Source organism: Pelophylax lessonae (assembly GCF_965119305.1).
Source record: "Pelophylax lessonae genome assembly, chromosome: 7".
Classification (NCBI taxonomy): Eukaryota; Metazoa; Chordata; class Amphibia; order Anura; family Ranidae; genus Pelophylax; species Pelophylax lessonae.
The window spans coordinates 298,901,977-298,915,213 of NC_138774.1; the positions used below are offsets into that span (position 1 = coordinate 298,901,977).

Consider the following 13,237-nt stretch of genomic DNA (forward strand, 5'->3'; position numbering starts at 1 on the left):
GACCTCACAAACGGCCACACATTCTCATAGACACCCTCTAAAATCTTCTGAGAAGCCTCCCCAGAAGGGCGAAGCCAGCTCTATAAAAACATGGTGTGACCCGTTTGGTGTAGAGGAACTTGGGTGTCCTGCACAGAGTTCTGACCTCAACCCTACTTTTGGATGACCTTTGGTATAAATAAGGTCTTCTCATACAACATCAGTACCTGCTCTTACCTCTACTGAATACCTTTGGGGTGAGGGCCACTAATCCCAAAGGTGTTTAATAGATTTGAGGTCATAGGGGAACTCGAGTGTTCTGCACAGAGCCCTGACCTCAACCCTACTTTTCGAAGACCTTTGGTATAAGGTCTTCTCATTCAACATCAGTACCTGACCCTTAACTCTATGGAACACCTTTGGGATGAGGTCTTCTCTTTCCCAATGGAGTTCAGTAGGTTTGAGTCCATGGAGGAACTTGAGTGTCCTGCACAGAGCCCTGACCTCAACCCTACTTTTGGAAGACCTGTGGTATAAGGTCTTGTAATCCAACATCACTACCTGCCCTTAACCCTACGGAACACCTTTTGGATGAGGGCCACTTATCCCAAAGGTGTTCAGAGGGTTTGAGGTCATAGAGAAACTTAAATGTCCTTCACAGAGCCATGACCTCAACCCTACAGAACACCTTTGGAATGAATTGGAACGCTAATTTTGAGCCAGGTCTTCTCATCCAACACAAGTACCTGACCTCACAAACAGCCGCACATTCTCATAGACACCCTCTAAAATCTTCTGAGAAGCCTCCCCATAAGGGCGAAGCCAGCTCCATAAAAAACATGGTGTGACCCGTTTGGTGTAGAGGAACTTGGGTGTCCTGCACAGAGTTCTGACCTCAACCCTAGTTTTGGATGACCTTTGGTATAAATAAGGTCTTCTCATACAACATCAGTACCTGCTCTTACCTCTACTGAATACCTTTGGGGTGAGGGCCACTAATCCCAAAGGTGTTTAATAGATATGAGGTCATAGAGGAACTCGAGTGTTCTGCACAGAGCCCTGACCTCAACCCTACTTTTCGAAGACCTTTGGTATAAGGTCTTCTCATTCAACGTCAGTACCTGACCCTTAACTCTATGGAACACCTTTGGGATGAGGTCTTCTCATTCCAAGGGAGTTCAGTAGGTTTGAGTCCATGGAGGAACTTGAGTGTCCTGCACAGAGCCCTGGCCTCAACCCTACTTTTGGAAGACCTGCGGTAAAGGGTCTTCTAATCCAAAATCAGTACCTGCCCTTAACCCTATGGAACACCTTTGGGGTGAGGTCTTCTCACCCAACATCAGTACCTGCCCTTAACCCTACAGAACACCTTTTGGATGAGGGCCACTTATGCCAAAGGTGTTCAGTAGGTTTGAGGTCATAGAGAAACTCAAATGTCCTTTACAAAGCCATGACCTCAACCCTACAGAACCCCTTTGGAACGCTAATTTTGAGCCAGGTCTTCTCATCCAACATTAGTACCTGACCTCACATATGGATACAAATTCCCACACCCTCAAAAATCTTGAGTAAAGTCTTCCCATAAGTGTGGAGGATGGTAAAGCCACCACAAGTGACAACTGCATAACAATGGCCATGGGTGGAGGGGGGAGAAACTCCATATTAATGGCAATGGTTTTGGAATGGAATGCCCAATGCTCATATGGTGTGATGATGGTCCGGTGTCTACCAAGGTTTGGCCATAAAGTGTATAAACTCTTTTTACAGAAAGACTCATTGATTCTTGCAAGATTATCATGTATCAAAACTGGAAATAACTATTAATTGGTCATGACACCCCTCTATTCTCCTTTCTCCATAGGCTGTCTACAAAGCCTGGCTGTGCTCAGAGTATTTCAACGTCACACAACGACAGTGCCGCAACGGCATACCCTGCAAGCAGTATTGCCTGGAGGTTCAAACCCGCTGTCCCTTCATACTACCTGACAATGATGACCTAATCTATGGAGGGTTACCTGGATTCATCTGCTCAGGTAAGAGTAGACGAGGAACGATTCCCATAGGGGAGAACATTCAGAGTCCACAGATTATGAAGCTTATCAATATAAATACATTATTTACTAATACAGAATATTGAACTTGTATTGTTTTCAGCAGAACCCACATAGACATCCGTCTTCTTCTTCCAGAGTTATCTGTGTACGGTGTACCAGCGATTCCCAAACTACGGCCCTCCAGTTGTTCAGGAACTACAATTCCCATCATGCCTATTCATGTCTGTGAATGTCAGAGTTTTACAATGCCTCATGGGATGTGTAGTTCTGCAACAGCTGCAGGGCCGTAGTTTGGGAATCCTTGGAGTAGACCATTTGGCCTTGGAGATAGAGGGGCTTCACAGATCGATTAGAGGGCTGTAATTGGGGGGTAAAAAGATTCTCAGTTTGTATTTGTCAAGAATATAGCTGAATTATGTGAATAACTATATTTTTTATTATATTTGGCATCATGGCACCATGTATATTTTTGTGAATCTATTTAAAATTTCCTGTTGTAGGCCGACCATACTAAGCCACTGTATTGTAGGCCAACCATGCTAAGCCACTGTATTGTAGGCCAACCATGCTAAGCCACTGTATTGTAGGCCAACCATGCTAAGTCACTGGGTTGTAGGCCAACCATGATAAGTCACTCTGTTGTAGGCCAACCATGCTAAGCCACTGGGTTGTAGGCCAACCATGCTAAGTCACTGTGTTGTAGGCCAACCATGCTAAGTCACTGTGTTGTAGGCCAACCATGCTAAGTCACTGTGTTGTAGGCCAACCATGCTAAGTCACTGGGTTGTAGGCCAACCATGCTAAGTCACTGTGTTGTAGGCCAACCATGATAAGTCACTGTGTTGTAGGCCAACCATGGTAAGTCACTGTATTGTAGGCCAACCATACTAAGCCTCTGTGTTATAGGCCAACAATGCTAAGTCACTGTGTTATAGGCCAGCCATGAAAAGTCACTGTGTTATAGGCCAGCCATGAAAAGTCTCTGTGATGTAGGCCAACCATGATAAGTCATTGCATTGTAGGCCAACCATGATAAGTCATTGCATTGTAGGCCAACCATGATAAGTCATTGAATTGTAGGCCAACCATGCTTAGTCTCTGTGTTGTAGGCCAGCCATGATAAGTCACTGCATTGTAGCCCAACCATGCTAAGTCACTGTGTTGTAGGCCAACCATGATAAGTCACTGCATTGTAGCATAACCATGCAAGTCACTGTGTTGTAGGCTAGCCATGATAAGTCACTTTGTTGTAGGTCAACCATGAAAAGTCACTGCATTGTAGCCCAACCATGCTAAGCCACTGTGTTGTAGGCCAACCATGATAAGTCATTGCATTGTAGCCCAACCATGCTAAGCCACTGTGTTGTAGGCCAACCATGATAAGTCATTGCATTGTAGCCCAACCATGCTAAGCCACTGTGTTGTAGGCCAACCATGATAAGTCATTGCATTGTAGCCCAACCATGCTAAGCCACTGTGTTGTAGGCCAACCATGATAAGTCATTGCATTGTAGCCCAACCATGCTAAGCCACTGTGTTGTAGGCCAGCCATGATAAGTCACTTTGCTGTAGGCCAACCATGCTAAGTCACTGTGTTGTAGACCAACCATGCTAAGACACTGTGTTGTAGGCCAGCAATGCTAAGTCAATGTGTTGTAGGCCAACCATGCTAAGTCAATGTGTTGTAGGCCAACCATGCTAAGTCAATGTGTTGTAGGCCAACCATGCTAAGCCACTGTGTTGTAGGCCAGCAATGCTAAGCCACTGTGTTGTAGGCCAGCAATGCTAAGCCACTGGGTTGTAGGCCAACCATGATAAGTCACTCTGTTGTAGGCCAACCATGCTAAGCCACTGGGTTGTAGGCCAACCATGATAAGTCACTCTGTTGTAGGCCAACCATGCTAAGCCACTGGGTTGTAGGCCAACCATGATAAGTCACTGTGTTGTAGGCCAACCATGGTAAGTCACTGTATTGTAGGCCAACCATGATAAGTCACTGTGTTGTAGGCCAACCATGATAAGCCACTATATTGTAGGCCAACCATACTAAGCCTCTGTGTTATAGGCCTACAATGCTAAGTCACTGTGTTATAGGCCAGCCATGAAAAGTCTCTGTGATGTAGGCCAACCATGATAAGTCATTGCATTGTAGGCCAACCATGATAAGTCATTGAATTGTAGGCCAACCATGCTTAGTCTCTGTGTTGTAGGCCAGCCATGATAAGTCACTGCATTGTAGCCCAACCATGCTAAGTCACTGTGTTGTAGGCCTACAATGCTAAGTCACTGTGTTGTAGGCCAACCATGATAAGTCACTGCATTGTAGCCCAACCATGCTAAGCCACTGTGTTGTAGGCTAGCCATGATAAGTCACTTTGTTGTAGGTCAACCATGATAAGTCATTGCATTGTAGCCCAACCATGCTAAGCCACTGTGTTTTAGGCCAACCATGATAAGTCATTGCATTGTAGCCCAACCATGCTAAGCCACTGTGTTGTAGGCCAACCATGATAAGTCATTGCATTGTAGCCCAACCATGATAAGTCATTGCATTGTAGCCCAACCATGATAAGTCATTGCATTGTAGCCCAACCATGCTAAGCCACTGTGTTGTAGGCCAACCATGATAAGTCATTGCATTGTATCCCAACCATGCTAAGCCACTGTGTTGTAGGCCAACCATGATAAGTCATTGCATTGTAGCCCAACCATGCTAAGCCACTGTGTTGTAGGCCAGCCATGATAAGTCACTTTGCTGTAGGCCAACCATGCTAAATCACTGTATTGTAGGCCAACCATGCTAAGTCACTGTGTTGTAGACCAACCATGCTAAGACACTGTGTTGTAGGCCAGCAATGCTAAGTCACTGTGTTGTAGACCAACCATGCTAAGACAATGTGTTGTAGGCCAGCAATGCTAAGTCACTGTGTTGTAGACCAACCATGCTAAGACACTGTGTTGTAGGCCAGCAATGCTAAGTCAATGTGTTGTAGGCCAACCATGCTAAGCCACTGTGTTGTAGGCCAGCCATGATAAGTCACTTTGCTGTAGGCCAACCATGCTAAATCACTGTATTGTAGGCCAACCATGCTAAGTCACTGTGTTGTAGACCAACCATGCTAAGACACTGTGTTGTAGGCCAGCAATGCTAAGTCACTGTGTTGTAGACCAACCATGCTAAGACAATGTGTTGTAGGCCAGCAATGCTAAGTCACTGTGTTGTAGACCAACCATGCTAAGACACTGTGTTGTAGGCCAGCAATGCTAAGTCAATGTGTTGTAGGCCAACCATGCTAAGTCAATGTGTTGTAGGCCAACCATGCTAAGCCACTGTGTTGTAGGCCAACCATGCTAAGCCACTGTGTTGTAGGCCAACCATGCTAAGCCACTGTGTTGTAGGCCAGCAATGCTAAGCCACTGTGTTGTAGGCCAACCATGCTAAGCCACAGTGTTGAACTCCAGCTCCATAAAGACATGGTGTGAACAGTTTTGTGTGGAGGAGCTTGCGTGTCCTGCACAGAGCCCTGACCTCATCCCTACTGAATGCCTTTGGGATGAATTGGAATGCTGATTGTGAGCAAGGTCTCTTTTGCTTTTTAGGTGCCCAACATGAGGCCCAACATGTGAGCCAGGTTGTCTCATTCAGCATCAGTACCTGACCCACAAATGAACACAAATTCTTACAGACAACCTCCAAAAGCCTTCCCAGAAGAGTGTAGAATGTTATAATTACAACGGAAGGGGGGGATCCATAATAATACCCATCTTTTTTGTATGGATGTCCAACAAAGTCATATAAAGTGCATCCGGAAAGTATTCACAGCGCTTCACTTTTTCCATATTTTGTTATGTTACAGCCTTATTCCAAAATGGAATAAATTCATTATTTTACTCAAAATTCTACAAGCCCCTCCCCCATAATGACAACGTGAAAGTAGTTAGAAATCTTTGCAAATTTATGAAAAATATAAAAGGAAATAATCCCATGTGCATAAGTATTCACACCCTTTGCTCAATACTTTGGTGAAGCTCCTTTGGCACCAATTCCAGCCTCCAGTATTTCTGAGTATGATGCTACAAGCTTGGCACTCCTATTTTTGGGCAGTTTCTCCCATTCTTCTTTCCAGGACCTCTCAAGCTCCATCAGGTTGGATGGGGGAGGGTCGGTGCTCAGCCATTTTCAGATCTCTCCAGAGATGTTCAATCGGGTTCAAGTCTGGGCTCTGGCTGGGCCACTCAAGGACATTCACAGAGTTGTCCCGTAGCCACTCCTTTGTTATCTTGGCTGTGTGCTTAGGGTCGTTGTCCTGTTGGAAGATGAACCTTCACCCCAGTCTGAGGTCCAGAGCGCTCTGGAGGAGGTTTTCATCAAGGATGTCTCTGTACATTGCTTCATTCATCTTTCCCTCCATCCTGACTAGTCTCCCAGTTCCTGCCGCTTCAAAACATCCCCACAGCATGATGCTGCCACCACCATGCTTCACAGTAGGGATGATATTGGCCCGTTGATGAGTGGTGCCTGGTTTCCTCTAGACATGATGCTTGGCATTCATGCCAAAGAGTTCAATCTTTGTTTCATCAGAGCAGAGAGTTTTGTTTCTCATGGTCTGAGAGTCCTTCAGGTGCCTTTTGGCAAACTCCAGGCGGGCTGTCATGTGACTTTTTACTGAGGAGTGTCTTCCATCTGGCCATTCTACCATAGAGGCCTGATTGGTGGAGTGCTGCAGAGATGGTTGTTCTTCTGGAAGGTTCTCCTCTCTCCACAGAGAAATGCTGGAGCTCTGTCAGAGTGACCATCGGGTTCTTGGTCACCTCCCTGACTAAGGTCCCCCTCCCCCGATTGCTCAGTTTAGCCGGGCGGCCCGCTCTAGGAAGAGTCCTGGTGGTTCCAAACTTCTTCCATCTACAGATGATGGAGGCCACTGTGCTCATTGGGACCTTCAATGCTGCAGAAATGTTTCTGTACCCTTCCCCCGATCTGTGCCTCCATACAATCCTGTCTCCGAGGTCTACAGACAATTCCTTGGACTTCATGGCTTGGTTTGTGCTCTGACATGCACTGTTACCTGTGGGACCTTATATAGACAGGTGTGTGCCTTTCCAAATCATGTCCAATCAACTGAATTTTCCACAGGTGGAATCCGATTAAGTTGGAGATACATCTCAAGGATGATCAGTGGAAACAGGAGGCACCTGAGCTCAATTCTGAGTGTCATGGCAAAGGGTGTGAATACTTATGTACATGGCAAAGGGTGTGAATACTTACGTACATGTGATTTTTTATTTTTAATAAATTTGCAAACAAACTTCTTCCACGTTGTCATTATGGGGGGTGTTTGTAGAATTTTGAGGAAAATAATGAATTTTATCAATTTTGGAATAAGGCTGTAACATAACAAAATCTGGAAAAACTGAACCATTGTGTAGACTTTCCTGGATGCTCTGTAAGTGAGATGGATGGGTGTTCACAGAATTTTTGGCCATATAGCTTATTTTGGTGAACATTACTTTAGAAAATATCTCTGCAGCTGCACTCTGAGTTTCTTATAGATCATATCTTGATGTTACATAGTTACATAGTTACAGTGGGTACGGAAAGTATTCAGACCCCCTTAAATTTTTCACTCTTTGTTATATTGCAGCCATTCTTCTTCCTCATGAATGTACACATAGCACCCCATACTGACAGAAAAACACAGAATTGTTGACATTGTTGCAGATTTTTTAAAAAAGAAAAACTGAAATATCACATAGTCCTAAGTATTCAGACCCTTTGCTCAGTATTTAGTAGAAGCCCCCTTTTGATCTAATACAGCCAGGAGTCTTTTTGGGAAAGATGCAACAAGTCTTTCACACCTGGATTTGGGGATCCTCTGCCATTCCTCCTTGCAGATCCTCTCCAGTTCTGTCAGGTTGGATGGTAAACGTTGGTGGACAGCCATTTTTAGGTCTCTCCAGAGATGCTCAATTGGGTTTAAGTCAGGGCTCTGGCTGGGCCATTCAAGAACAGTCACGGAGTTGTTGTGAAGCCACTCCTTCGTTATTTTAGCTGTGTGCTTAGGGTCATTGTCTTGTTGGAAGGTAAACCTTCGGCCCAGTCTGAGGTCCAGAGCACTCTGGAGAAGGTTTTTGTCCAGGATATCCCTGTACTTGGCCGCATTCATCTTTCCCTCGATTGCAACCAGTCGTCCTGTCCCTGCAGCTGAAAAACACCCCCACAGCATGATGCTGCCACCACCATGCTTCACTGTTGGGACTGTATTGGACAGGTGATGAGCAGTGCCTGGTTTTCTCCACACATACCGCTTAGAATTAAGGCCAAAAAGTTCTATTTTGGTCTCATCAGACCAGAGAATCTTATTTCTCACCATCTTGGAGTCCTTCAGGTGTTTTTTAGCAAACTCCATGCGGGCTTTCATGTGTCTTACACTGAGGAGAGGCTTCCGTCGGGCCACTCTGCCATAAAGCCCCGACTGGTGGAGGGCTGCAGTGATGGTTGACTTTCTACAACTTTCTCCCATCTCCTGACTGCATCTCTGGAGCTCAACCACAGTGATCTTTGGGTTCTTCTTTACCTCTCTCAACAAGGCTCTTCTCCCCCGATAGCTCAATTTGGCCGGACGGCCAGCTCTAGGAAGGGTTCTGGTCATCCCAAACGTCTTCCATTTGAGGATTATGGAGGCCACTGTGCTCTTAGGAACCTTAAGTGCAGCAGAAATCTTTTTGTAACCTTGGCCAGATCTGTGCCTTGCCACAATTCTGTCTCTGAGCTCTTCAGGCAGTTCCTTTGACCTCATGATTCTCATTTGCTCTGACATGCATTGTGATCTGGAAGGTCTTATATAGACAGGTGTGTGGCTTTCCTAATCAAGTCCAATCAGTATAATCAAACACGGCTGGACTCAAATGAAGGTGTAGAACCATCTCAAGGATGATCAGAAGAAATGGAAAGCACCTGAGTTAAATATATGAGTGTCACAGCAAAGGGTCTGAATACTTAGGACCATGTGATATTTCAGTTTTTCTTTTTTAATAAATCTGCAACAATGTCAACAATTCTGTGTTTTTCTGTCAGTATGGGGTGCTATGTGTACATTCATGAGGAAGAAGAATGAACTTAAAGGATTTTAGCAAATGGCTGCAATATAACAAAGAGTGAAAAATTTAAGGGGGTCTGAATACTTTCCGTACCCACTGTACATAGTAGGTGAGGTTGAATAAAGACAATAGTCCATCCAGTTCCCCCTGTGTAGGTGTGTGTGGCCGTAATCATCTCTCATACCCCTGAATGTCCTGATCCTTGAGATGTACATATAAGAGTCTTTTGAAAGCCACCATACTTCCCGCAGAAACCACCTCTTGTGGTAGAGAATTCCACAGTCTTGTAGCCCTAACAGTAAAGAACCCCCCGCGTTCCCTGAGGTTAAAACGCTTCTCCTCTAATCGCATTGTATTCCCTCTATTCCTCATGCAATCCTTCCAACTGAATAGCTTATTTTCTATGCTGAGATCACCATTGAGGTATTTATAAATTGCTATCATGTCCCCTCTCCAGGGAGAATAAATCAAGGGATTGCAGATGCTCTTCATAATTAAGGTCCTCCAATCCCCTAATCAGTTTAGTTGCCCTTCTCTGGACTCTCTCCAGCTCCAACACATCCCTCCTGAGGACTGGTGACCAGAACTGGACAGTATACTCCAGATGTGGTCGGACCAGAGTTTTATAAAGTGGAAGGATTATAGTCTTATCTCTGGAATACATCCCTTTCTTTATGCATGCTAATATTCTGCCGGCTTTGGAAGCTGCCGCTTGACATTGCATGCTATTGCTTAGTCTATCCTCTACCAGGACTCCCAGATCTTTCTCCATTTTTGATTCCCCCAGAGGTTCCCCTCCTAACGTGTATTGTGTTTTTATGTTTCTAGTCCCCAAGTGCAAAACCTTACACTTCTCCACATTAAACCTCATTTGCCATGTCGTTGCCCACTCCGTTATTTTGTTCAGGTCATTTAGTTCATGTTTACTGAATACTTTTTTTATTTGTCGTTTCTATTTGCAGCAGATCTGCTAGATACCCATATATCCAACACAGATGCGGTTTGTTGCGATGTCCGATGGCATTCCTGCAAGAACACGGGAAGCGGTGCCCACAACACATCCAAATCTTCGAACTCCCAATCCATGTACTACCAACACCGCAGTCGCCACTACCAGCACCCCCACCACAGGCACCATCACCTGCATCCGTACCATCACCATCACAAACCGTCTCTGCTGCCGGTCTCAGCGGGATCTCGTCTCGGAAACACCAGACTAAAGCTGTGCGTGTTGGTGCTGATGCTGCTCCACACCATGGCCTCTTTCTCGGCTGTGCAAAACGGGGTGGGCTTGGAGGCCATGCCAGGCATGGATGAAACGTCGGCGCGCGAAGAGTGAACGAGAAGAAGTGCTTTCTGAGAACTCAGAAGGTTGGAATAAGTCTTTCTAAATAAAAAAAAAGGGTTTGGCCCTTTTCCTGCGACCTGAAGGCAAAAAGGAAGATCGCCCTCGGCGGCAGCAGTCAACCATGACACAGCATGGTGAAAACACGACGAGTCCTGCGGGTTAGAGGGCCGGTGAGACACAACTTTGAGAAGGGTTCTGTGTCAGTGGCCTTGAAATGATGCTTGTGTTAAAACAGTTGCAACGAAAAAAAAATGTGAGGCAGAGTAAGATTGGGGTGGTCCGGTATCGTTAAGGCAAAGTGTGGAGAGAACGCCTGGCCAGCTAATACGCGGCACTCCGTGGTTAGTGAAATTCACAGTAGGAAGAGCCCGCTGGTAACTACGGTAACTACCAGTGAGCCTTACTCATAGTAGACGCTAAGTGCTTTATCGCTGCCCTGAATGTATTCTTGGTCACGCTGTTTGAAAAGCCGGTCCGTTTTATTAAGCAGAGTCTGGCCAAGTGGCGGCAGCGTTCTAACATGAACAAGTGATATTCTAACGTGGTCACGGCAGGTTTACAAGCAGAAAGGAGATGTGACGAATAAGGGTTTCCTGTGTAGATGTTATGACCATACATCTAGCAGCGGGAAAGTTCCAGTAATCGCTGGTTACAAAATCGACAGGCATCACGAGCCACAAAATCAGAATGTGCAAAAAATTTAAATATTAAATCACTTGAGAGATCACACGTGTTAAAAAAAATCTCTATTTTATGGGTTTTTATTTATGAATTCTGTTTGAGATAATCATCATTTTAGGTACCGTCATACAGCGTAACGTCTGTCTGACGTTTGAAACTCAGATCTTATACAGAATGTTGCTTTTTACGAATATCTACAGAACCCAGGACCACCACGGTAGACCTAGGCTATGGGTGACCCTGAAACTTCCATTGAACAGATAGAGGATGCTAAAAGGAAGCTAAGGAGAGGAGATATGTGATGTCCAAATATGGTTTCATGGGTCATTCCACCTAAAATGAGGAGGGAATGTTGGTGGGCTGTCCACCAAAAATCAAGAGGTCATGTTGGTGGGTTGTCCACCTAAAATGAGGAGGGGATGTTGGTGGGTTGTCCACCTAAAATGAGGAGGGGATGTTGGTGGGTTGTCCACCAAAAATCAAGAGCTCATGTTGGAGGGTTGTCCATCTAAAATGAGGAGGGATTGTTGGTGGGCTGTCCACCAAAAAGCAAGAGCTCGTGTTGGAGGGTTGTCCACCTAAAATGAGGAGGGAATGTTGGTGGGCTGTCCACCAAAAATCAAGAGGTCATGTTGGTGGGCTGTCCACCTAAAATGAGGAGGGAATGTTGGTGGGCTGTCCACCTAAAATGAGGAGGGAATGTTGGTGGGCTGTCCACCAAAAATCAAGAGGTCATGTTGGTGGGTTGTCCACTTAAAATGAGGAGGGGATGTTGATGGGTTGTCCACCTAAAATGAGGAGGGAATGTTGGTGGGCTGTCCACCAAAAGTCAAGAGGTCATGTTGGTGGGTTGTCCACTTAAAATGAGGAGGGGATGTTGATGGGTTGTCCAACTAAAATGAGGAGGGGATGTTGGTGGACTGTACCACCTAAAATGAGGAAGGGATGTTGATGGGCTGTCCACCTAAAATAAGGAGGGAATGTCGGTGAGCTTTCCACCTAAAACAAGAAGGGCATGTTGGTGGACTTTCCACATAAAAGGAGAAGGGCGTGTTGGTGAGCTTTCCACCTAAAAGGAGAAGGGCATGTTGGTGGACTGTCCACCTAAAAGGAGAAGGGCATGTTGGTGAGCTTTCCACCTAAAACGTGAAGGGCATGTTGGTGGGCTGTCCACCTAAAACGAAGAGGGCATGTTGGTGGGCTGTCCACCTAAAATGATGAGGGGATGTTGATGGGCTGTCCACCTAAAATAAGGAGGGCATGTTGGTGGGTTTTCCATCTAAAATGATAAGGCAATGTTGGTGGAAGGTCCAGCTAAAATGAGTAGGCCAAGTTGCTGAGCTGTCCACCTAAAATATAGAGGGCATATTGGTAGGCTTAATTACACACTTGCTTCTTAGGTCAATATGGGTCTCAGGCTGGTAGATCCTCATGCCTGGTTCCTGGTCTTGAAGGCCCTTCCTTAGAGTCGAATTGAAAGAAGTATTGCTTCAAAATTAGTCTCAATTATTGAAAAGATCAGGAGGTGGGCAGACCAGTTACTCCAAGTAGAAATACTTTCCAGTCTCCATTAGATATAAGAAGCTGGTGTATGATTCAGTCCTCTCATTATCTACCCAAATGCAAAACATCGATTTTTATGGGAATTTTTTTTTCAGATACTCAAAAATGGAAAAGAAGTATTTAAATTGTGTCCATTGATCCATATGGAATGGTTTATTTTCATTCATATGCACTCTATGCTCCATAAGGCCTGTTTTATTTTGTGCATAGTTATACTGAAATTAGCACACGTGGGTTTTATAATTCTATAACCTAGGTGGCCCCCCTTGGAGGCTACCATTTTGAGCACAGGGACATCTAAGTAAAACCACCTTTATCAACCTTCTAACCCAGGAGGAACCCTTGTAAAAGTCTCAGTGAACCCCTGCTAAAAATGATTATATTGACAGCTGTGGGTATATTAGCCACAACACACTGGTGGTCAGCAAGAGAAGCCCCCCTAATCTGGTGGTCATTGAAAGGAATGGCAATGGTGGTCAATATAGTGCCTCAAAACATTGGAGGTCAGTGGGAA

The 13,237-nt window shown here is 45.2% G+C and overlaps 1 protein-coding gene across 3 annotated transcripts in view; it reads left to right on the forward strand.

Moving 5' to 3' along the window:
• Positions 1-12,665, forward strand: part of NALF2 (NALCN channel auxiliary factor 2) — a 124,324-nt gene extending 111,659 nt beyond the window's left edge. Inside the window, exons 2-4 of one of the 3 annotated variants that reach the window (XR_014225507.1) lie at positions 1,841-2,012; positions 10,094-12,044; positions 12,536-12,665. Coding sequence is in view for 2 of the 3 variants with exons in the window: in XM_082263974.1 (XP_082120100.1) it covers positions 1,841-2,012; positions 10,094-10,470 (549 nt within the window). In the remaining variant the exon portion in view is untranslated. Of the gene's footprint in view, positions 1-1,840; positions 2,013-10,093; positions 12,090-12,535 lie in introns of those variants that run through there. The other 2 variants (XM_082263975.1, XM_082263974.1) reach the window with 2 other exon arrangements.
• Positions 12,666-13,237: the final 572 nt, after the last annotated feature.